At 39.2% G+C, this 23,624-nt stretch overlaps 1 protein-coding gene across 1 annotated transcript in view; it reads left to right on the top strand.

Moving 5' to 3' along the window:
* map3k4 (mitogen-activated protein kinase kinase kinase 4) overlaps positions 1–23,624 on the top strand; it is a 253,090-nt gene that overhangs the window by 56,599 nt on the left and 172,867 nt on the right. Inside the window, exon 2 of the mRNA XM_069932041.1 lies at positions 7,923–8,098. Coding sequence (XP_069788142.1) covers positions 7,923–8,098 — 176 coding nt within the window. The remainder of the gene's footprint in view (positions 1–7,922; positions 8,099–23,624) is intronic.

The following is a 23,624-nucleotide window of genomic DNA, read 5'->3' as shown; positions in this document are numbered from 1 at the left end:
CTCCAGGCATCCAAGTCCTCCTCGAAGACCCCTCATTCCATTGGCATAGTTTATATATTACAGTTTTTGAAGCTACAAACAAAGCTGAGTAAAAAGCATGTTGCACTGATATGAAAATGTTGGAGAAACTCAGCAGGTCTTGCAGTGTCTGGAGGAGATAATGTTTCAGGCTTGAGCCCTTTGTGAAGGTACATTACCATATCTTGATGAGGGCTCAGTCCTGAAATGCCAGTTATGCAAGACCTGCTGAGTTCCTCCAGTATTTTTGTTTTAATTACAATATAGGTACACAATCCTTTATCCGGAGGAACCCTTGGGGGACAGTGTGTTTCAAATTTTGGATTTTTTTGGATTTCGGAAAGCCAGATTTAAGCCCACCTGAATTGTGCTGCTGTATCCACCCCCTTCCAATCGTGCTGCCATCTCACCCCTCACCTGCCTGACTTGTGCTACCTGTCTCCCCGTCCCGCCCGCCCGACTCGCACTGCCATCCTCCACCCCACCCGACTTGCGCTGCCATCTCTCTCCCCACTTGCTGGAGTTTGGAGCTTTCCGGATTTTAGATGTCCGGGTAAAGGATTGTGTACCTGTAATAGCACCTGCAGACTTTTATGCTTCATCTCTGATGCACTGTTATGGTTGGCTTTTGAGGTGCAGGGTGTGCAAACAGCAACCCAGTTAGTTTGTTGCACAAAAGATATCTAGTTTGTGTGTGTTTCTCAATAGCTATTTAACACTTGGGCTGAGCTGATTTCTGAGGGAGTTTCAAAAAGTAATAATTTTTTTGAAAATTTCATTTTTAATTTGCATCAATACAAACATAATTCTTCATCATATAACAATGCAATGTAATAAAAATTATATATAAAATGTTAGTAATACATTTCAAAATGTATATATTATTAAATACTCAAACGGGCTCTGTCTGGAAGTCTAAAATTCACACCGAGTTTCTTTTTTTTAAATATGATTTAAGCTGATGGTATGGAAAAAGTAGTATTATTTGGTATATTGTATTTCTCTTTCATTTGTTCAAAAGTCAAGAAAAAAAGAACCGAAGAAACAATCTTTTATGCTGTTTATCCCGTTATTGTGCCAGCTATCAAAGAAAGGATTATTTCAAATAAAAGGAATGTGAATTCTGCTTTAACATCATCTTAGCTATTTGGACGTTCTTAATTCCTCTTTCTAAATGAATTCCATTCCATATCTTGAATAAATGATTTTAAATTGGTACTCCTTTCAAAAGTTGCTTGTTCCATTTATACAAAAAATGTTCTGGAATAGTTTCTCCTATTTTCATTTCAGTATGTACCCACGTCAAAAAGTAACGATTGATAAATCAGCTAGTTTAACCTGTTTCAATGTATGTTTTGGAGAACTCCTTGTCATACTATGATTTTTGAATAGCTGGAGATGTTATGGGTCAAGCTCATTGTTCTTCTCAAGCAGCCTGAGTACTTGAATGTTTTGCATTTCCTTTGTGGTTAAGATTGAAATATTAATTCACTATGCTCTCACTTGCATTCAAAAACTATGCTCTTTTAGTTTAAAAAAAATAATTTTCTTTGACTGTTTAATGTTTCACTTGGAATAAGAGAAACAAAAAAGGAACTCTGGTGACCTGAAAGAAAGAGGTTATCACCTGGAGAACCCTGAAGGGGCAAGTTTCATCAGCAAGATAATGGAGTGGCTGATTAAAAAGGAATCAGTTGTGGATGTCCTGGAACAACAAATCTCTCTCTGAAAACTGACAAGAACCTTCCTGAGTGGTAACCATTTACCTTTCAAACACCAAAGCCTGGTGAACTTTATAAATGTTAAATTCTGTGTGCAGTATAAGAATTGCCTCCAACCAGTGAACTTGGAAAAATGAGAAGTGAGATTGGACTGTGAATTAAATAACTTTTTTGAAACTTGCACACATTACATACACATGCACTTAGAATTAGAAGGGGATTAAGTTAGGTTAGTAAATTAAAGTTTGATTCTATTTCCATATTTAAAGATAATTAAAAGCAAATTTTGTTTAAGTAACCATTTGTCTTGGTAAATATCTATTGCTGCTGCATTTATAGGTCCTCTGGGCTTGTAACAATATACAAGAGAGAAATTTGAACAAAGACATGTAAACAAACTGTGCAGTATAGAAAAAAGTAATTAATAAATAAAGTGCACAAGTAAGAGTCCTTAAATTAGTCCCTGATTAAGTCTGTTCTTTAGGAGTCTGATGGTTGAGGGGTGGCAACTGTTTCTGAACCTGGTGGTATGAGTTTTATGGCTCTTTTCTAACTGCAGCAGCGAGAACAGATCGTGTCCTGAATGGTGAGGAACCTTTTTTGAATATTTTATTTTAATTTTTTCCAATAAATATGCATATCAAAATTTTCCACTTCAAAATAAATAATAAATTATTCCCCCCACAACCACCACCATCCACCCCCTTCACAATATAAATCCATACATTGTCAGGGCTTATACTTGGGTTTAAAAAAAAGAGTTTTCTTTGGGGAAATCGCTTGTAGTTTTATAATAGTAGCACCTTTTAAAATATATATATATATATATATATATATATATATATTTGGGCCCCTATATAGTTCAAATATGGTTACCATATTTTTATAAATACATCATATTTGTTCTTTTAGATTGTATGTGATTTTTCTCCATAGGTATACAACTGTTCACCTGTCTTCCATTGTGTCATCTGTAGAGGGAAGTTAGACTTCCAAGTAATCACAATACATTTCTTAGCCACAGCTAAAGCTATTTTAACAAATCAAATTTGGAATTTAGTGAATTTACTTATTTCAATAAAGTTGACCAAAAGATAAAGCTCCACGTCGTCGGTGAAGGCCATCCCTGTTATCCTTGTCAGTATTTCATTAATCTCCTGCCAGAAAGTTCTCACCATCAAACATGTAAAAAGTTCCTATTTCTGTTCCACATCTAAAACACATCTCCAATATTTCCAATTTTGATTTATGTTGTTTCTGTGGTGTGAGATAAAATTGATGTAGAAAATTATATTGTACTAATCGATATCTTGACGTCATGCTATCCAAACACTAATCAGACCAGCTCTCTCTCTCTCTCTCTCTCTCTTTCTCTTTCTCTCTCTCTCTCTCTCTCTCTTTCTCTTTCTCTTTCTCTCTCTCTCTCTCTCTAAACCTGGTTTTACACTTTCATTTTGGAGAGCATAGTAAATCTTAATTATAAATTTAGATGTATTCCCGAGCCAAATCATTTGTTCCATCTCACTAATTTCAGGTAGGGCCATGTTTGGTCCCCATCTTTCTTTTAAGAATGCTCTTAACTGGAGAAAGCAAAAGAATGCCCCATTAGCTACTCCATACTTAATTCTTAATAGTTTAATGGACACAAGATATCCTTCCATATAACAATGATCAACATATCTTATTCCTTTGTCATGCCATGAATTCAATATTTTGTTACCCAGATTAATAGGCAATAGTGCATTTTTACATAATTGTCCTCAGTGATATTATTGGGAAGGGTTGTGGCTGTTATGTGATAGCACTGCCCCCTACCAAGTTGGAGGACACACCAGCTGCCAATCAATGTTTGGTTCCACCCCACCCATTAGCGCACACCTTGCTGTTTTAACCATGAAAATTACCTGGTCTAGACTCTCCAGCCTTTTTTGAATACTTGATTTAAAATTTTAAACCACAATACATTGAAATATGTTCATGTATGATCATTCATATACAAGAAAACATATATACCAAATCCCCCCTACCCCCCTCCCCTCCACCCCACTCATCCTCCACTCCCTCCCTACTAACCCACCCCCAAAGATGAAAGAAAGAAAGGAGATTCAACCATCAATAACATAACTAAATACTATGAATAAGGGTAACACCACCACAACAAGCCATAAAGTTTAAAACTTTAAAACCGTACAATCCAAATAGGGGCTCCATACTTTCTGGTAAAAAAGATAGTTATGTAAATTGTATGTTATCTTTTCCAATGATCTCAATTCCATATGCCATCATTGCAAACTTGAATCAATCTCATTTTTCCAAGTAATCGCTATACATTTTCTTGCTAAAGCTAATTTTAAAAGTACAGTTTGATACCTAGTTGATCTCAATTTCAAACCCAACATTTTAACATTACCGAACAAAAATAATGTTGGTTCCATCGACAATTCAATCTTAAAAACTTTCTCTAAGAACTCCTTAAGTCGTGTTCAAAAAGGTTTAAGAGTAGAATGTTAAAAAAAAAACCTACTTCTTTATGACACCTAAAACATAAATCTGAAGGAATTAAATTATATCTCTTTAATTTTTCAGGAGTTAAATTTAACTGAGATACAAAATTATAAGGAACTTATCTACATCTCACATTAACAATCTTAGTCATACTATCTTTACATAAATTTTTCCAATCTTCCCAAATCTTTTTCCCACTTTAATCTAGACTTAAGCAAATCTAATTTAGGCATTTCATTCTGTAATAACGAATACATTTCAGATACAATTTTTTTCTTCCTACCTTCCATTAGTAAAATTTCAAATTTTGACTGCCTTGGCAACCTCGAAGTATGTCCAAAATTATCCAGTAATAAAGCTCTAAATTTATAATTAAAAAAAGTACTTTGTGGTATTTCATATTTTTCCTTCATTCTTTGAAAAGAAATAAAATAACCAGCTTCATAACAATCTTGTACAGTCTTAATTCCTTTCTGATCCCATATTTTCAAAAGCTGGTTAAGAGTAAATGGAAAATGTTTATTCTGATATAAAGGTGTCTTACCTGAAATTTTCATCTTAGTACCCATTTCCTGTTAATTCTTACTCAAATCGATAGTTATTCCTAAAAATAAATAGTTTTGTTGACAGGATGATCTTCCTTTGGCATAACAATGAACGTGATGGGTGGTGGGATAACACTATCTGAACTCTCTGATACTGATGTTACTTTATAATCTTGCATTGGGAACATTGTTAGCTTTTTCTTTATCATATTCCATAATTCAATCAATGGACTCTGCAGCCTGCCTTTTGTAATTGGATTAACCCTCCTGGCACTGAGCCATTTGTCCTGCTAATGATCTGGGGTGGACCCTCCTGCCCTATTAAGTTTGCCATGTGCTCTTTGTTTTCTCTCTTTGCCAGCTTGGGACCACTCTGTTTCATTCCAGGACTAGAAACATGGAAGGGTTCTGGTGAAACTGTTGGTAAGGTGTGCACTGTTAAAAGGGTTGGGAGCATTTAATTAGTGTGCCTTGTACTTATAGAGCCATGCCTGCACTGAGTCAAAAGGTGGTGGGGCATCTTCTTTGATTATTGTATGTATCAGTTTATTATATGTTTGTGTGTATTTTGTTCCCATGCTATTTTCCCCACATTTGCTATTAATTGTCCACTATTTCTTTCCCATGGCTGCTGTAAACCGTGCGTATGTGTGGTGCATTCAGTTACCATTTCCCACATTTGCCTTCTGTAAATAAAATCCTTCCTGACCAAAACTGTTCAGAGTCCTTGCGTTTGAGACCTACCAAACCTATTTCCTCACTCACAACAATGATGTACCTTTTTGTTTTTACTGTGACAGTATTTAGAGATGGTTTGGGAGGAATTGTTAGAGCAGCTTGCACACAAACATTTTAAAACAGAATATTTGCAGGACTTTTGCAGAATGCTTTTTGTAGGAGGCAACAAAGTATCAACAGTAGTTTGCCTGGGAGAGCATGTAATCTTTGCAGGCAGAGGGGAAGAGTTTTGCACTCAGAGAGGGAGGGTGTGCCACAGAGTGAGAGGAAACAGAAATTATTTCCAGAAGGACAAAGCTGGCAAAATTTGGAAGGCTGCCTGGTCAAAGAAGACTGGTGGTGTGAAAGGTGACCTGAAAGAAAGAGGATCATCTGGACAATCCTGAAGGGGGCAAGTTTCGTCAGCAAGACTGATTGAGAAGGAATCAGTTGCGGATGTCCTGGAAAAGGAATCTCTCTGAAAACCAGCAAAACCTTCCTGAGTGGTAACCATTTGCCTGTTAAACACCAAAGACTGATGAACTTTATTCAATGCTAACTTCTGTGCACAGTACAAGAATTGCCTGCAACCAGTGAGATTGGACTGTGATCCAAAGAACTTTTCTAATCTTAAATATACATTGCACACACCTGCGCATAGTATTAGAGGGGGGATTAAGTAGTTAGGTAGGTTAAGTAAGTAGATTAATAAATTAAAGTTCAATTCTGTTTTCTTGTTCAAATATAATTAAAAACTACTTTTGTTTAAGTAACCCCATGTTGTGGTCCATATCTTTTGCTGCTGGTTTTTGGGGTCCTCTGGACTCCGTAATATTACTGATACATTCATTTATTTCTTGCCATATTCTAATCATGTTTTAATATAGGATTATCTGTTTTTTTTTGTGTGATTGACTTAATATTCCACTGATAAATAAAGTCCTTCTTTGTCTCCTCTTATTGAATTCAGTCCCATTCCAATCCACGAAGAGGGACTGTGTTTTTCAAAGAAAGATCATAGAAATCTTGCTTGTGAGTCCTCTGAATTTGTAATCCCATGTTAAATTTTCCAGTGCAATTCTTGATACTTAGTTATTCCTTGTATTTGTCAAATACAAAGATGTAATAATTTAAATAAATTTTTAGTATCATAGGAACAATTGAAAGAGATGCTGTAGACTTGGCATTACCTTTATTTTTATACAATTTGCCCTTTCCACTAATGTAATCGACAGATCTTTCCATTTCTGTAGATCTTTTCTTATTTTTTCTAGTAGAGGGGTATAATTAAGCTTTCATAAATTCTGTAAATTATTATCCGTCATTATTCCTAAGTATTTAATTCCATCTTTCTTCCATTGAAATCGACTACCTTTTTGGTATCTTTCATAATCAAAATTTTGCAATGGCATTATCTCATTTTTATCCATATTTATTTTATATTCTGGTATTCTTTCATATTTTTCTAATTATGTTTGTAATCTTATTAATGATTGTGCTGGGTCAGACATGTATAATAGCACATCATCAGCAGATAAACTAATTTTATGTTCTTCTTCTTCAACTTTGAAGCCCTTAATATCTGGATCCCTTCTTATCTCCGCCAGAGGTTCAATAGCTGGGATGAATAATGCTGGTGGTAGGGGACACCCCTGTCTTCTCTATCTACTTGAGTGAAAAATAGATGTTATTAGTTATAATTTTAGCTTGTGGTTTATGATAGGTTTTTATCCAATTTATACATTTTCTGCCTATGCCAATTTTTTTCTAGTTTTGAATAAGAAAGACCATTCTTGTTGGGATTGGGCTTTCTGCACCAGTGGCTTACCTGTAATGAGACGCAGCATACCAGTGTTGGCCTCGGGTCACGATATGATAATAAAACCTTGTCATGGTTTCACCACATGAAACATGGTGTCAGTCATGGGATCTGAGCCAAAGAGTGGATTGTTTGCATGTTTATGCAATGCTCGAGGTGAGAATATGAGGAACATTTGCTCAGTGGAAGGATCAATTTTCTATGTGCCTCTTCTTCATGATTGTCACATATGGATTTCATGCTGTGCATGAATTGCAAGCCTGTCTGCAGATTCAGATTTTGCTCACATGCTAACGTATTTTCCACCAAAGCATGTATTGTGTTTTGGTTGGTTGGTTGTGTACTTTTAATACTGCAAGAATAGTTGTGTAAATATCTTGCTCAAAGCAAGGGAAGCGTCTTGACAAAGGGCTCAGGCCCAAAATGTTATTTGCACTATACTTTTTGGTGCTGCGTGACCTGCTGAGTTTCTCTTGCACTTTTTTGTCACATCTTCTGTAGACTTTCCTGTTAATTCTTACTCAAATCGATAGTTATTCCTGAAAATAAATAGTTTGCAAAATAAATTGAACCTTTTTGTTTTGTATTTTTCCTCAGGGAAGATGATGATATAGCTTATGAAGATTCTGAACCAGAGAACTGTTCTGATGAATCTAGCATTGAAGGCTTTTATGGAACTTCACCGCCTAGTACGCAAAGGCAGATGAAACGCATGTCAAATAAGCATCACAGGAATAATTTGGGTAAAGCAGTTAGTCGTTCTGGCAATAAAGGTTAGTAAGTATAGAATTTCATCTTGGTTTCCAGAAGTATACTGTCATGGCAATATAGCTGCTATGTTGACAGGATGATCTTCCTTTGGCATAACAATGAACGTGATGGGTGGTGGGATAACACTATCTGAACTCTTTGATACTGATGTTACTTTATAATCTTGCATTGGGAACATTGTTAGCTTTTTCTTTAAAATATTTTTGATTTTAATAAAGAACGTACAAAAAATGCAATTCAATAAAATGATATGATGAATAGTTACAAAAACTTAATAAGGAATTCAGTATGACAAAAACTTTCACCTTGGATCTCAAATTAATTTGGTCCATTTCTGATAACTCTCAACTTTCTTGACCTCTGTCTTCATTTCAGGAGACAAATTATCTATAGATATATTTCATAAACTCACTACTCCCACAGTTACACCTCTTTCCACACGGTGTCCTGTTAGGATTTTATTCCATTTTCTTAATTCCTCCATCTCTGCTGCATTCCAGGACATCTGAAATATTCTCCTTTAGAAAACGATTTCTCTTCTACTACCATTAACACATTTCTCCTCTATTTTCAGCGTCTACCCTGGCTCTTCCTCACCCCATTCCACCCTCCCCCACCCGCGCCCCCTTTGAAGACGCAGCAAGGACAAGGTTCCCCTGACTCTCCATAAGCTTCCATTTCCAACAAATTTTCTGTAATTTCCACTGCTTCCAAAAGGATCCCACCACTGGATCCATCTTGCCCTTAGCTCTCTGTGGGGATTGCTGCCTCCATGACTCCCTTGATTTCTCTATCCCTGTGACTACAAGAAGTGCTATACTTGTACTTAGACCTCTTCTTCACCGTCATTTGGGGCCCTACACAATCCTTCCAAGTAAAGCAGCACTTCATTTGGGAATCAGTAGAGGTCATTTACTGAGTTTGGTGCTCCTGATGCGGTCTCCTCTACATCGGGGAGAATGGACACATACTGGAAGATAATTTTCTTGATCACCACTCTGTTTGCTGTAATGGCAAGGACCTCTTGGTGGCTAACCATTTGAATTCCATACTGATGTATCTGTCTATTGCCTCATGTACTGCCAAATCAATGCCACCTCCAAAATGGAGAAACAGCACCTTGCATTTCATCTCTTCAGTCTCCAACGATAAGACATCATTATCGACTTCTTCAATTTCTTTTAACCCCCCCTCCTGTTTTCTTTCCATGCCCTTTTGTTTCATTTCCTTGAGCTCTCCACCCCTTCCCTTCATTTCCTATCAGAGAAGTACCCTTCGCAACCCTCTGCCCTCTCCCACTCACCTCAGCTCTTCTCTTCCACACTGCCATCTGTATCCAGTTAATACCTTATTAGCCTGTACTCCTCCCCCTTCTTTCCTCTTCTCCCCCCCCCCACCTTTTTTACAGTTTTACACATTGCTGAAGAAGGTTTGAAATGTTGATTTTTACTTTTGATCAATGCTGTGTGGCCTGCTGAGCTTCTCAAGTACTTGTGTGTACTCCATTCCACTTTGCACAAATAATATCTGTAAAGAGATGAAAAATCTATTGATCTTGGGTTTGAATGTACAGAGCTCTCTGGAAAATAGAATTCCAAAGATTTGCAAATCTTTGGATTATTAGATGAATATAGAAGGGCTTGTCAAGAATCTGGTTGCGTGAAGCCAGAACAACAATTTTGGACTTAATGTTAGCAAGACCAAGGAGCTTATTGTAGACTTTGGGAAGGAGAGGCTGAGGAACTTTATTGATGGTGCAGAGAATGAGTACCTTTCAAGAACCCAGAACTCCATTGGATCTCTTCAGGAGCCAGCACATTGAAGTAACCGTGAAGAACACCAACACCTCTATTGAGGAGATTTAGTCTGTTGTGGAAAGTATACTGGTTTGGAAACCTGATTGCTCAGGAATGCAGAAGACTGCTGAATATGGCAAGCCTCGCCAAGTTCATCACAGGCACTGACCTCCCATTCAATGAAAACATTAATATGATGTGGTGCCTCAAGAGGACTGCCAACATCGTAAAGGACTTTCTTCACCCTGGTCACATCTCTTCTAACTATTATTTTTGGGAAAAGTTACATAAACCTGAAGTCCAGCATCTCCAGGTTAAAAATATTTTTTTCCCAGGGCCACCAAAAGATCAGTTGACATTACTGAAACATCACTTCTTTTCTTATATGAACTAAAATTGAATATTTTTTAATTTTCCATTTATTATCTCTCTTTCTGTTTTGTGGCCATTAAAATTTTTATCATTGTAGTCAGTGAACCTTGTGTACCTGTTGACTGCAGCAAGTAAAAGTTTTGGAGCATCTCTATATAGTGGTTTGTTTTTGACAATAAAAGCATTCAACATTGAAATCTTTGGAAAATTGCCTCGTGTTGATCTCAGAGTTCTGGGAATCCAGCTGCTCGGCATGCACCATGTCACACTTCATGGCCTTGTTCCCCCTCATTCTTAAATCCATAGTTTGCTTATCTACCCTACTTGCTCTTTTCATTAACATAACATATAACAACAATTACAGCACGGAAACAGGCCATTAGGCCCTTCTAGTCCGCACTGAACCAAACACCCCTTTCTAGTCCCACCTCCCTGCACAATGCCCATAACCCTCCATCTTCTTCTCATCCATATACCTGTCCAACCTTTTCTTAAATAATACAATTGACTCCGCCACCACTATTTCTCCCGGAAGATGATTCCACACAGCTACCACTCTCTGAGTAAAGAAGTTCCCCCTCATGTTACCTCTAAACCTCTGCCCCTTAATTCTTAACTCATGTCCTCTTGTTTTAATCTTTCCTCCTCTTAACGGAAATAGTCTATCCACATCCATTCTGTCTATCCCTTTCATAATCTTAAATACTTCTATCAAATCCCCTCTCAACCTTCTTCTTTCTTTCTTTCTTTGGCTTGGCTTCGCGGACGAAGATTTATGGAGGGGGTGTGGGTATGACAACGGCTCTGTATACGCTTATCTTTGTGAGGTTTTTCAGTTGGTTGTTTTTCCAGACTCTTTTGTGTAGTCTTCCAAAGGCGCTATTTGCCTTGGCGAGTCTGTTGTCTATCTCATTGTCGATCCTTGCATCTGATGAAATGGTGCAGCCGAGATAGGTAAACTGGTTGACCGTTTTGAGTTTTGTGTGCCCGATGGAGATGTGGGGGGGCTGGCTGATGGAGGACCTCAGTTTTCTTCAGGCTGACTTCCAGGCCAAACATTTTGGCAGTTTCCGCAAAGCAGGACGTCAAGCGCTGAAGAGCTGGCTCTGAATGGGCAACTAAAGCGGCATCATCTGCAAAGAGTAGTTCACGGACAAGTTTCTCTTGTGTCTTGGTGTGAGCTTGCAGGCGCCTCAGATTGAAGAGACTGCCATCAACCTTCTACGCTCCAAAGAATAAAGACCCAATCTGTCCAATCTCTCCCCATACTCCAGATGCTTAAACCCAGGCAACATTCTGGTAAACCTTCTCTGCACTCTCTCCACTCTGTTTATATCCTTCCTATAATTAGGCGACCAGAACTGCACACAGAACTCCAAATTAGGCCACACCAACGTCTTATACAATCTCAACATCACCTCCCAACTCCTATATTCCATGCAATGATTGATAAAGGCCAGCATACTAAAAGCCTTCTTCACCACCCTATTCACGTGAGTTTCTACCTTCAGGGAACGATGTACCGTTACTCCTAAATCTTTCTGCTCTTCTGTATTCCTCAATGCTCTCCCATTTACCACATATGTCCTATTCTGATTCTTCTTACCAAAATGAAGCACCTCACACTTATCAGCATTAAATTCCATCTGCCATTTTTCAGCCCACTTTTCTAAGCAGCCCAAATCCCTCTGCAATCCTTGAAAACCTTCTTCATTATCCACTATTCCACCTATCTTAGTATCGTCTGCATATTTACTAATCCAATTCACCACCCCATCATCTAGATCATTAATGTATATAATGAACAACAATGGGCCCAATACAGATCCTTGAGGAACACCACTGGTCACCGGCCTCCAACCTGACAGACAATTATCCACTACCACTCTCTGGCCTCTCCCTTTCAGCCAATGTTCAATCCATTTGACTATCTTAAAATTTATACCTAAAGACTGCACCTTCCTAACTAACCTTCCATGTGGTACCTTATCGAAGGCCTTACTGAAGTCCATATAGACAACATCCACTGCGCTACCCTCATCCACATTCCTAGTCACCTCTTCAAAAAATTCAATCAGATTGGTCAAACATGACCTTCCTCCCACAAATCCATGTTGAGTGCTTCTGATCAGACCCTGTCTATCCAGATGTTTATAAGTACTATCTCTAAGAATTTTCTCCATTAATTTACCTACCACAGACGTCAAACTTACAGGCCGATAGTTGCCAGGCTTCCTCCTTGAACCCTTTTTAAATAACGGAACCACATGCGCAATGCGCCAATCCTCCGGCACTATCCCCATATCTAATGACATTTGGAAAATTACCGCCAGAACCTCTGCTATTTCCTCCTTCACTTCTCTCAATGTCCTGGGGAAGATCCCGTCTGGTCCCGGAGACTTATCCACCTTTATATTCTTCAAAAGCCTTAAAACTACACCTTTTGTAATCTCTATATTCCCCATATTTACCCAATTTGCTTTTTTTATCCCACATCTCCCAATATCCTTCTCCTTAGTGAATACCGAAGAAAAGAAACTGTTCAATATCTCCCCCATTTCTCTAGGCTCCACACACAGTTTTCCACTCTGATTTTCTAAGGGACCAATTTTGTCTCTAGCTTTCCTCTTACCATTAACATATTTGTAGAACTCTTTTGGATTAGTTTTCACCCTGCTTGCCATAGTTTTCTCGTACCTTCTTTTAGCTTTCCTAATTCCTCTCTTAAGATTCCTCTTACATTCAATGTATCTTTCAAACATCTCCTTAACTCCATGCTTCTTATATCTAATATACGCCTCCCTTTTTCTTCGAACCAAGTTTCCAATATTCCTTGAAAACCACGGCTCTCTCAAACCTTTTGCCCCTCCTTTTAACCTAACAGGAACATAAAGCTTTTGCACTCTCAAAATCTGATCTTTAAAAGACTTCCATCTCTCTACTACATCCTGCCCATAAAACAAATTGTCCCAATGCACACCCTGCAAGTCCTTTCGCATCTCCTCAAATCTAGCTTTTCCCCCAATCAAAAACCTCAATCCTTGGCCCTGATTTCTCTCTTTCCATAATGACATTGAAGCTGATGGCATTATGATCACTGGACCCGAAGTGCTCGCCAACACTAACCTCCGTCACTTGACCCATCCCATTTGCCAACAGTAGATCTAACACTGCTCCTTCTCTGGTCGGCACCTCTACATATTGTTGTAAAAAACTATCTTGCACACATTTCACAAACTCTAACCCATCCAGTCCTTTCACAGAATGTGTTTCCCAATCTATATGTGGAAAATTAAAATCTCCCATAATTACAACCCTGTGCTTATCACAAATATCTACTATCTCCCTACAGATTTGCTCCTCTAGGTCTCGGTCCCCTCCAGGTGGTGTATAATACACCCCTACAAGTGTAACCTCTCCTTTCCTACTCATCAGTTCCACCCAAATAGCCTCCGTGGATGTGCCCTCTAATCTATCCTTCCTAGGCACCACTGTAATATTTTCCCTGACAAGCAATGCAACCCCACCTCCTCTTGCCCCTCCGACTCTATCACACCTAAAACAACGAAACCCAGGGATATTCAGTTGCCAATCACATCCCTCCTGCAACCATGTCTCACTAATCGCTACCACATCATACTTCCAAGTATCAATCCACACCTTCAGCTCATCCACCTTTTTTACAATACTCCTGGCATTAAAATATATGAATTTCAGGGATTTCCCAATTTTTAATCCCTGTTTTCCCTCATCTTTAAGAACAACATTATTTACTTTTCCTGCCAATTGCCCTTCATCTTCTTCCAGAGCATTTCCCTTCTCTATCACCTGCCCATCCATATTCAAATACTTACTACAAACTTTCTTTGTTTGCATTCTAACCTTCTCCTTACTGCTCTGTACTATTTTGTTCCCTCCCCCCAACCATTCTAGTTTAAAGGATCCTGAGTAGCCCTAGCAAATACCTCTGCCAGGATTCTGGTCCCCCTGGGATTTAAGTGTAACCCGTCCTTACTGTACAGGTCACATCTCCCCCAAAAAAGGTCCCAGTTATCCAGAAACTTAAAACCCTGCCCCTTACTCCACCCCTTCAGCCACATGTTAATCCTCCACCTCATTCTATTTCTATTCACACTGTCACGTGGCACAGGGAGTAATCCAGAGTTTACCCCCTTTGCGGTCCTTCTTTTTAACTCCCTACCTAACTGCCTGTACTCACTTTTTAGGACCTCTTCTCTAAATTGGCCAATTGCCTCATCCCAGAAACAAGCTGAGACAACTGTTGCCCTGCTTCCTAGATGGGTATTATTCTTTGTGTATTTTAACTATCCACTGCAAAGAAAAATAATTCTAAATATTTGCTTTTAAGAATTTATCTATTTTCATGTACCTTTCAACAAATTGATATATGAACCATTCATTTCTCTGTGGTGAGGTTAATTTACAGCCAAAGTGTGGGAACGTTGTAAAAATTAGTAAAGGCAAAGATGCAGTTAACACTGGACTTGTGAAAATCAAGTCGTGTTTCTTCCTTACCTGGCTCTGTTCACCTGTCTGAACATCTTTTATTTTTGTAACGAAACTCTAAAGCGATTTCCATTTTGTAATCCTATCAGAAACAACTATTCAGAATTTTATTATTCAGTATGCTGCAACATTTCAACATCTCATTATCTACCATGGTCCAATAAAGAAGGGTAATAATAAATTTAGTATTTGATCATTTGTAACTGCAAAGTGCATTGATCTTTTCCCTATTTTGCCTCTTTTGCCAATTCAGCTTGAGGCTCAGCAAAATGCTGTTGCCATATTGAACACTTCAGTGTGCATATAGAGAGATAAACATTAAATGCATTGCTATTAAAATTTGTCAAAGCTTTCTGAAATTCACATCATACTGAAATATGAAATGCAGCAAAATCTTTTTGGAGGCTAAAAAATATTCTATTAAAGGAATTGTTCAAGGTGGTAATAAAGGTTTAATAAATTGAACAAGGATGAACTTTTTTTGATAGGAGGGTTGGTAACCTTTTGAATTAGGATATGAATTCCAAAGCCTTAAAAATAAGTATGAAATACTGCTATTTTATTAAATTAAATATTTGAATAGGTTTTTTGTACAGCTGTAGTAAAAAAAATTGTTAGAAGCGATCAAGACAGGACTGGAGTTTGAATTCCACACTGTCTCTAAGGAGTTTATACGTTATCCCCACGTCTACATGGGTTTTCTCCGGGGTCTCTGGTTTCCTCCCATTGTTCAAAATGTATGAGGGTGGGGGGGAGTGTAGATTAATAGTGCAATTGGACGGTATGGACTTATAAGCCGAAATGGCCTGTTACCATGCTGTATGTCTAAATTTTTAAAAAATTAAAAATTCAAATATCTAACGACTTGTGGGGAGGGTAAAGAATTTTTATATTGATTTGGTGCATCAATTATTTCATAAATCCTACAGTTTTTTTTTAATGAATTGTGATAATCCAGAGTGAGAATTGGTCATGATTACAGTTAGCACAACACTATTACAGCTCCAGTGATCCAGGGTCAAATCTGGTGCTCTCTATAAGGAGTTTGTATGTACTCCTTGTGTCACTGTTGGTGTTCTCCGAGCGCTCTGGTTTCCTTCCACCTTTCAAAAATTGTGCTGGGTTGTAGGTTAATTGCAATATTTGGGCAGCACCAGTTTGTGGGCTGGTAGGACCTGTTATTGTGCTCTATATCTACATTTAAAAATTCTCAGCAAATTGATGAATAAGCATCCAATGGTCTATCAGTTTGTTAAAAAATATGAATAAAATGTAAAGGATCAGATTGGAACCATATTCCTGCAGTGACAATAGCTACTTAAATCATAAAATTCTGTGAAAAATTGATCATTTGAATTTTTTTTTGAACTGATGTACCAGTATATTAAAACATTGGAATAATTTGTCTGGACGATGAATAAATAAGAATGGAAAGTTAATATGTGAGAATGTATGAAAGTAGTTATTTTTGTGCAAGTCTGCAACTTTTTTGGGGTCCATTAATCCAATTGATTTTGGCCACATGCTTTATATATGCAAAAGAATGGTGTTAATTGTTATACAATCCTTAAAATGACCAATTTTAAGGTTTGATTTGAATCCCTGGACTGTAATAAGACTTGGATTCTCTGGCTTTGTGCATTCTAACTTGGCTGTCCATAACATCTTTGAGTTCAACATCTGTTCTAGTAACTTTTATTAAATGTCGTCCTGCTGCATTTTATGTTAACAAACAGGTTCTAATTTTTGTCCTGGGCAATAACCATGGATTTATAGCAATTTCTTTACATACAAGTCTAGGTATGGCCCAAAAAGCCCGGAGCAGTGAACCATCTGGTTTTATATCATTCTTTAGTGCTTACTGCATTAATTTTGATTTGGTTCACACTGATCGTATGCAATTTTCAATAAAGCCATTGTTAGTTAAAATCTGACTTTTTCCTCAAACCCAGATTTAAAAAAAATTGTTTTTAAATTGAGGCATTTTCTGATGCGTGTCGCTGTTTTGAAATTTATTATTATGAAATAAAATTGCACTAATATGTGTGAAGTTGTTGACTGTTTTAAATTAAGTTTGAGTTGGAGCTGCTTTCTGTGAGAAATGTGATTAAATTAGAGTGAAACACGATAGGTTGCAGACATTGTGATTGTAGTAAGCACACCAAAATGCTAGAGGAACTCAGCCAGTCTTTTCAGCATCTAAAGGAGACAAAGATATTTTGCTGACTTCTTGCTTGAAGAAGGCCCTGAGCCCTTCAAGTAAAAATCAGAAGCAGGATATTTCAGACAGTCTTAGAATTCAAATAATGGGAGAGGAATCCAGACCAACAAAAGACGTTAATTGAATATGATAAGGGATTACATGAGCATTTATCATGTCTGTGCTAAAGGAGACAAGGAAAGGAGACATGAAAGGAAAAGAAGGGGATGGGTGGGGCGTGGCTTTAACGAAACCCAGAGAAGTCGATATTAATGCCACCTGATTGAGGGATGCCCATTTGGAAGATGAAGTTCCTCCAATTTACAGGTGGTCTCAGTCTGGCAGTGCATGAGATGATGGATAGATATGTTGTTAAGGGAATGCGATGAAATGGGTGGCCACTGTGCTATTGTGGCAGACAGAGCTGTAACAGTTTGGTACTTAGTGTACACAACAGCTGCAGATGCTGGAATCCATTTCAAGAATTAAGCTGCTGGAAGAATTTAGTGAGTCATGCTGCATCCATGGGTGAAAATGGTCAGTCAGCATTTCACATCAGACTCCTTTAGTGAAGCTTGTATTGAGACTCGAGGAAGAATTCCAACCCAAAATGTTGACTGACCATTTCTGTCTATGGATGTTGCCTAACCCACTGATTTCCTCCAGCCTCTCATTATTTCCTCATGGGCTTAAGTATGTTTAATCTACTTGGATTATTAAAAAAATAATGTAGTAAGTGGAGTTGAACTCTTTCAAAAGCCAAACACCATTCTAGCTGTTGTTAACATGGCAAGTTAATAATAGTATCAGATCAAAGGGGAAGGATTCTAATGTTATGAATAGTAGCAGTAAACCTGGAGAACCAGCAAATATTTCAGATGAAACAAAGGATAAGGGCACATTTAAAAGTAATTTAATGATAAAACTTCTGTAGATGTGCTTTTTTTTTTAAAGGGCCATTAGGGCAGCATCCAACAAGGAAAAGACTGAGAAATTTCCCTTATCTTTATGCAAAAAGACACCTTTTCTGTACAAATTGAAGTCGAGTGAATAAAAGTAGAAAAACAGCATGTATGGGAGAATCATGAGGGAAAAATAAACATTGAATCTCCAGAACCTGATGATGGCATGACCTGCTTTCAGCATTCTAGAGGTTCCAGAATTTGGAAAGTGGCAAATGTAACTCCACTATTTAAGAAAGGGAGAGCTAATAAACTAGGCAATATTACAGGTGAGTGACCTACAGCACTAGTCAATTCTAATACAGTGAATTACCTGGATATTGAATTTGATTTCAAGACTGGAAGGCTGCAACGTGCCGACACAAGATAGAGTGCTGCTCAAGCTTGGGCTTCATTGTTAGAGTATAGAAGACCATAAGATGATTATGGTCAAGTGGAATAGAATATAACTGATGGGAAATCTGTCAGCTCTGCAACTGAATGAAGTTGGTGACCCAATCAGTGTTTAATTTGTCCATGTGGTGGAGAGTACATCGTGAGTACCAATGACACACTAGTTTGGAAGGCGTGCAAGTGAATCACAGTTTCACCTGAAAGGACTGATTGAATTCGTGGATGGTAGGAAGGGAAGAGATCTCCCTTCCCCTGCCTCAGAAGTTGCTGTAAAAGGAAGAGTGGTTCGTGTATGTGAAAGAATGTACCAAAGGCCACGCAAATGGTCTCTTCAGAATGCTAAAAAGAGAAGTGAAGATCCATCTGATGGTGCAATCTTGTTGAAGGTGGTGTAAATTGTGAAGGATGACCTGTTGAATATAGAGGCTGGAACAGTTGAGAATGAGGACCAGGAGCATTGCATCCTTGCACTTCCTGGTAGGGGGTGGGGAGGGGGTGGGGGTGGGTGAGAGCGGTGGTGCGGGAAATATCTGAAATGTGATCAAAGTTTCTATCAAATATGTTGGAGGGGAAGCGATGGTTCTGAAAGAAAGATGACCCCTTGGAGTCTGCTGCTTAGAAAGATTTGTCATTGGAGCAGATGTGATGGAGACTGGAATGGTGTTGATGCAGGCTGGAAAGAATATCGTTGAAGTAGTGGCAGGAGTCAGAGGGAATACAATGGACAAATGCTAACCTGTCACTAGAGATGGAGACTAATCCTCAGAGAGAGAAGGGAGGAATCTGAAATGGGCCACGTAAAAGTGAGAATTGGTTGGAAATTGGCAGAAAAAATTGTGAAATTTGAGTTCTGCGTAAAAGCAGGAAGTAGCATCAATACCATCAGTGTACCAGTTAGAGTTGAGGGAGGAGGGGAGTAAGTTTTCAAGTTTTTCTTTATCTGGTACAAAGAGAAGGGTTCTTCCATATGCATACTAGTAGGTCAAAATCTTTGGCTGGCATGTCATAAAGCCCTTTCAGGTGGCCTGAAAACCCCAGTGTAAAGCTGCATAGTCTTCCCCCTTGCGGCTAAAGACATACTCAGCTGAGTGCAGCAGAAGTGCCTCCAAGATGCCGACGCCACCCCTCCTCAGGGCCTGACAGCCCCCCGTCCCGCTGCCTGACAGCCGTACCCTGCTGTCTGAGAGACTCTGCCCCACTGGGGATGGGAAGTCGGCGGGGATGTCATTGGGGGGTGGCCGGTGAGGGCTGTCGCAGCCTGGCTGGCCACTCCTGCACCGGGTCCGCTCTATGTGGCTCAAAATGCAACATAGCAATGGCAGTCTTCCCTACCCATAATACAATTCCATAATCCCCTACACAGCTGGAACTGTTGTGGGAAACACAGCGGTTCCATCTGTGTGGGAGATTATGGGTAGAGAAGATGGCCATTGATATGCTGCATATGTCACCCTGCCTCCATCAGATACGGAGGTGCTACAAAGCACCTCTGGGTTTGAATAGACCCTTTTAGGTGGACCAGGCAATGATGCAAGCAGCCTTTTAGGGCTGCCATCTGAAAGGAGAGTCCTCAAGTTAAGATCTACTCCTGCTGCTGCCATCAAGGTGGAGAGTCCACCTAAAAGGGCCTATAGCTTTACTGAACAGCTATCGAATGAAGATATATTAACTGACAATCTCTCAAAATTGACCTTTTGTTGGTCCTTAATAGCAAGTTCAGCAGCACTTGCTTTGTCCCTCTAGGCGAGGGGTTCCCAACCTTGGGTACATGTACCCCCAGTGGTACATTTGCACCTTTCAGGGGGTACATTGGGTCTGAGAGAATAACCACTACTGTACATACAATACATGGTGTTGTAATTTGCAGTCAGATTGTACAATGTAGTGTTTTTTTAATCCTTAATTTTTAGGGTACAGGGGAACCTATAAAAATGCCCAAGGTGTACAGAGGAACAAAAAGGTTGGGAACCCCTGCTCCAGGCCATACTTAAAACATCAAGGAATGAATATGCAATACAAAAAAGTGCTGGAGAAACTCAGCAGGTCATGAACATCTGTAGGAAGTCATAGGTAACCAATGTTTTGAACCTGAATCCTTCATCAAGGGATGAGCAAAAAAGCAAGCAGGTGCCAGAATACAAAGGTAAGAGGATGGAGGAAGTGGCAGGGCAAGAAATACAGGCCAACAGGTAAGAGGTAGATGTGGTTGGGAGGGTAAAAGATTTAAAAAAAAACCAAAAAAAAACCTGAGAAGTCATAAGTGTAGAGGGTAGCTCTCTGAATGGAGAAGGAAGGGAAAGGAATGGGGTTCCTTATCTCTGGCTATGCTGCATCAACGTGTTGCATCCTGCAATCATCTTGTCAACTTTATCCACTTTCCTACTAACTTTTACCCTGACTTCAAATTCATTCGGTCCATCTCTGACCACACTCTCCCCTTTTTTGATCTCTCTGCCAAGTACACGTGGGTTGAACTGGGTAATTTAGAGGGTCCGTACTCATTTTTCGTACAGAGGGAAATGTCCCAATTAGGCAAGGTGAGTTTAAAAACAACTGGGTGCTGACTCTTGATGGGGACAAGTGTCAGAGCCCAGCTGAGTTAACTCATTAATCACACTATGGTGATGTGAATGGTCTACTCAAATTACGGGTGCCGTTCTTGCCTGCATGCTTGTGTCAGTCTGTCAGTGTGGCCAGCTGTGATGTGAAATATAACTGTGTAGTTGGTGTGGCTCTTGGTGCATACCTGTGCTTTAAATCCTCACAAGATTACTTTTAATACCTAATAAAATGTAATGCTATGTAAATTATTATACTCTATTGTTTAGGAAATAATGACAAGCTGATCTGTGGATTTGTCCAAAGTTTGAACAGTCTGAAGCCCATTGCGGTAGATTTTTCCAAAGTCTTTTAAACATTGAGCATGCATATCTTTCCTCACTGTCCTTTAAAGATTGAGCGCATATGTTTTATTACACTTCGTGTTTTTTTCCCCCACAGTCTTTTAAACATGAGTGTGCTTTATTCCTGCTACAATTTCACTGCCCTGATGGTACGTAATGTGTCACTTGTGATGTCACTGCTGGAGGCAGGACCCCCCCCCCCCCCCATATTAAAATCCAAGGTTCCTGATGAACCAGGTAAATCATAAGTGCAGTGAGAAAGGCTCCCGGTTGCAGCTTGCTTGGTAAATGTTTACCCACTTCCTAGGAAGGCTGGCAGTGTGGAAGAGGCTATTTGTCTCCATCTCCAGATACAAATTCTCTGCAGGTATTTTCTGCAAACCCATTAACTCTCATAGTAACTTTGAGTATACCTCTTCATAGCCTGTCCCCTGTAAGGGTTCTATTCCTTCCTCCCAGTTCCTCCGGCTCTGTTACATCTGCTCCAGGATGAGGTCTTCCATTCCAGAATATCTGAGATGTCCTCCTCCTGCGAAAAAACAAGACTTCCCCTCTACTGTCATCAACTCGGCCCTTGCTGCATTTCCTCTATTTCCTGCACATCTCCACTGGTCCCCTCCACCCCAAAAGACAAGGACAAGATATCCCATGTCCTCATCCACCACCCCAATAAAGTTCAAATTTCAAAGTTTAAATTTATTGTCAGAGTACATACATAGCATCACATACAACCCTGAGATTATTTTTCCTACTGGCCAGGCAGAATTTCTACTTATCGGTAGTGCAATAAACTACTCAAAAAAATATATGTATACAAAAGAGTGAAATATAAACAAAGAAAGAAATGTAAACAAACTGCAATATAGAAAAAAGCATACAGTAAAACCCCTGATATCTGGCACCTATGGGGATTGGTAGGTGCCAGTTAAGTGTATTTTCCGGTTGCTTGAGACTTATTCTTGCAATGCCTGACTAATGCATCTGCATTAAGAATAATCAGTTTAAAAGACAAAAATGCTATACTGTACTTTCGCTGAACAAGGTTCACTTGCGTTAATAATATAAGCTTTAAAGCATTTTACTTTATTTTCAGTCATGTTCTTTGAAAACATTTAACTATCGCTGCATCTGCAGTTTCTTCTCCCTCCACTGAGCTGCCCAAAAGACAAACTATAACATTATAGATAACCTCCATCCCTCCCCCAAGTTATCAGAAAAGCCTCTCACTGGGCGACTCTAAGTAGGGATAAGGAGGCACTTTAAGAGAGTCACCCCAATGGCGAGCAGCATCAACCAGCTCTTCATCCTGGGCGATGCCATTACTGTTTCATATTTTTTCTTTGGCTTGGCTTCGCGGACGAAGATTTATGGAGGGGGTAAAAAGTCCACGTCAGCTGCAGGCTCGTTTGTGGCTGACAAGTCCGATGCGGGACAGGCAGACACAGTTGCAGCGGTTGCAGGGGAAAATTGGTTGGTTGGGGTTGGGTGTTGGGTTTTTCCTCCTTTGCCTTTTGTCAGTGAGGTGGGCTCTGCAGTCTTCTTCAAGGGAGGTTGCTGCCCGCCAAACTGTGAGGCGCCAAGGTGCACGGTTTGAGGCGTTATCAGCCCACTGGCGGTGGTCAATGTGGCAGGCACCAAGAGATTTCTTTAGGCAGTCCTTGTACCTCTTCTTTGGTGCACCTCTGTCTCGGTGGCCAGTGGAGAGCTCGCCATATAACACGATCTTGGGAAGGCGATGGTCCTCCATTCTGGAGACGTGACCCATCCAGCGCAGCTGGATCTTCAGCAGCGAGGACTCGATGCTGTCGACCTCTGCCATGTTTCATATAACCTTATTCAAACAGCTGCTACAAGCAAAGCATATCTAAGACACTCCATTAGCTGAATATTTGCTCCCATCTTCATCAAAGGCTAATGAGTTACTTCAGAGAACATAGGTTTTTCCAATTTTAAACTTCACTACAGTAAAAGTCCTAAAATCTGGACTGCTTGGGGATTGGGTCAATTCAGATTTTCTTGATTCTTCGGCAGTACTTTATAAATTCAAGTTTCAGGAGGAATAAAGAAGAGGTGAACAGGTAATTTTTGATAGTTTATTCGTTAGCAAATACAGCATGCTTCGTTTATCAAATTGTGTAATTTTAAAGAAGAATAAAGTCAACATGACAAAAATGTAAACATTCTTTACTACAAAAAAATGTAATGCTTGAAATTATGTTTAAAAATGAACATTGTAAAAGAAAAATATAGAAATAAATTTCTTGTGATATGATTACTTGTATTAAGCGTGGTCACTTATTGCGGGTGTGATGCTTAATGCACACACACAAGCAGACACATAAAAGCCTGTTAAATTTAAAAAATTTGAGAGTCTG

This window comes from Narcine bancroftii, chromosome 4, assembly GCF_036971445.1.
Source record: "Narcine bancroftii isolate sNarBan1 chromosome 4, sNarBan1.hap1, whole genome shotgun sequence".
NCBI classification, from domain to species: domain Eukaryota; kingdom Metazoa; phylum Chordata; class Chondrichthyes; order Torpediniformes; family Narcinidae; genus Narcine; species Narcine bancroftii.
Note: the sequence above shows the minus strand (reverse complement) of the source record. Positions and strands in the feature narration are given on the sequence as shown.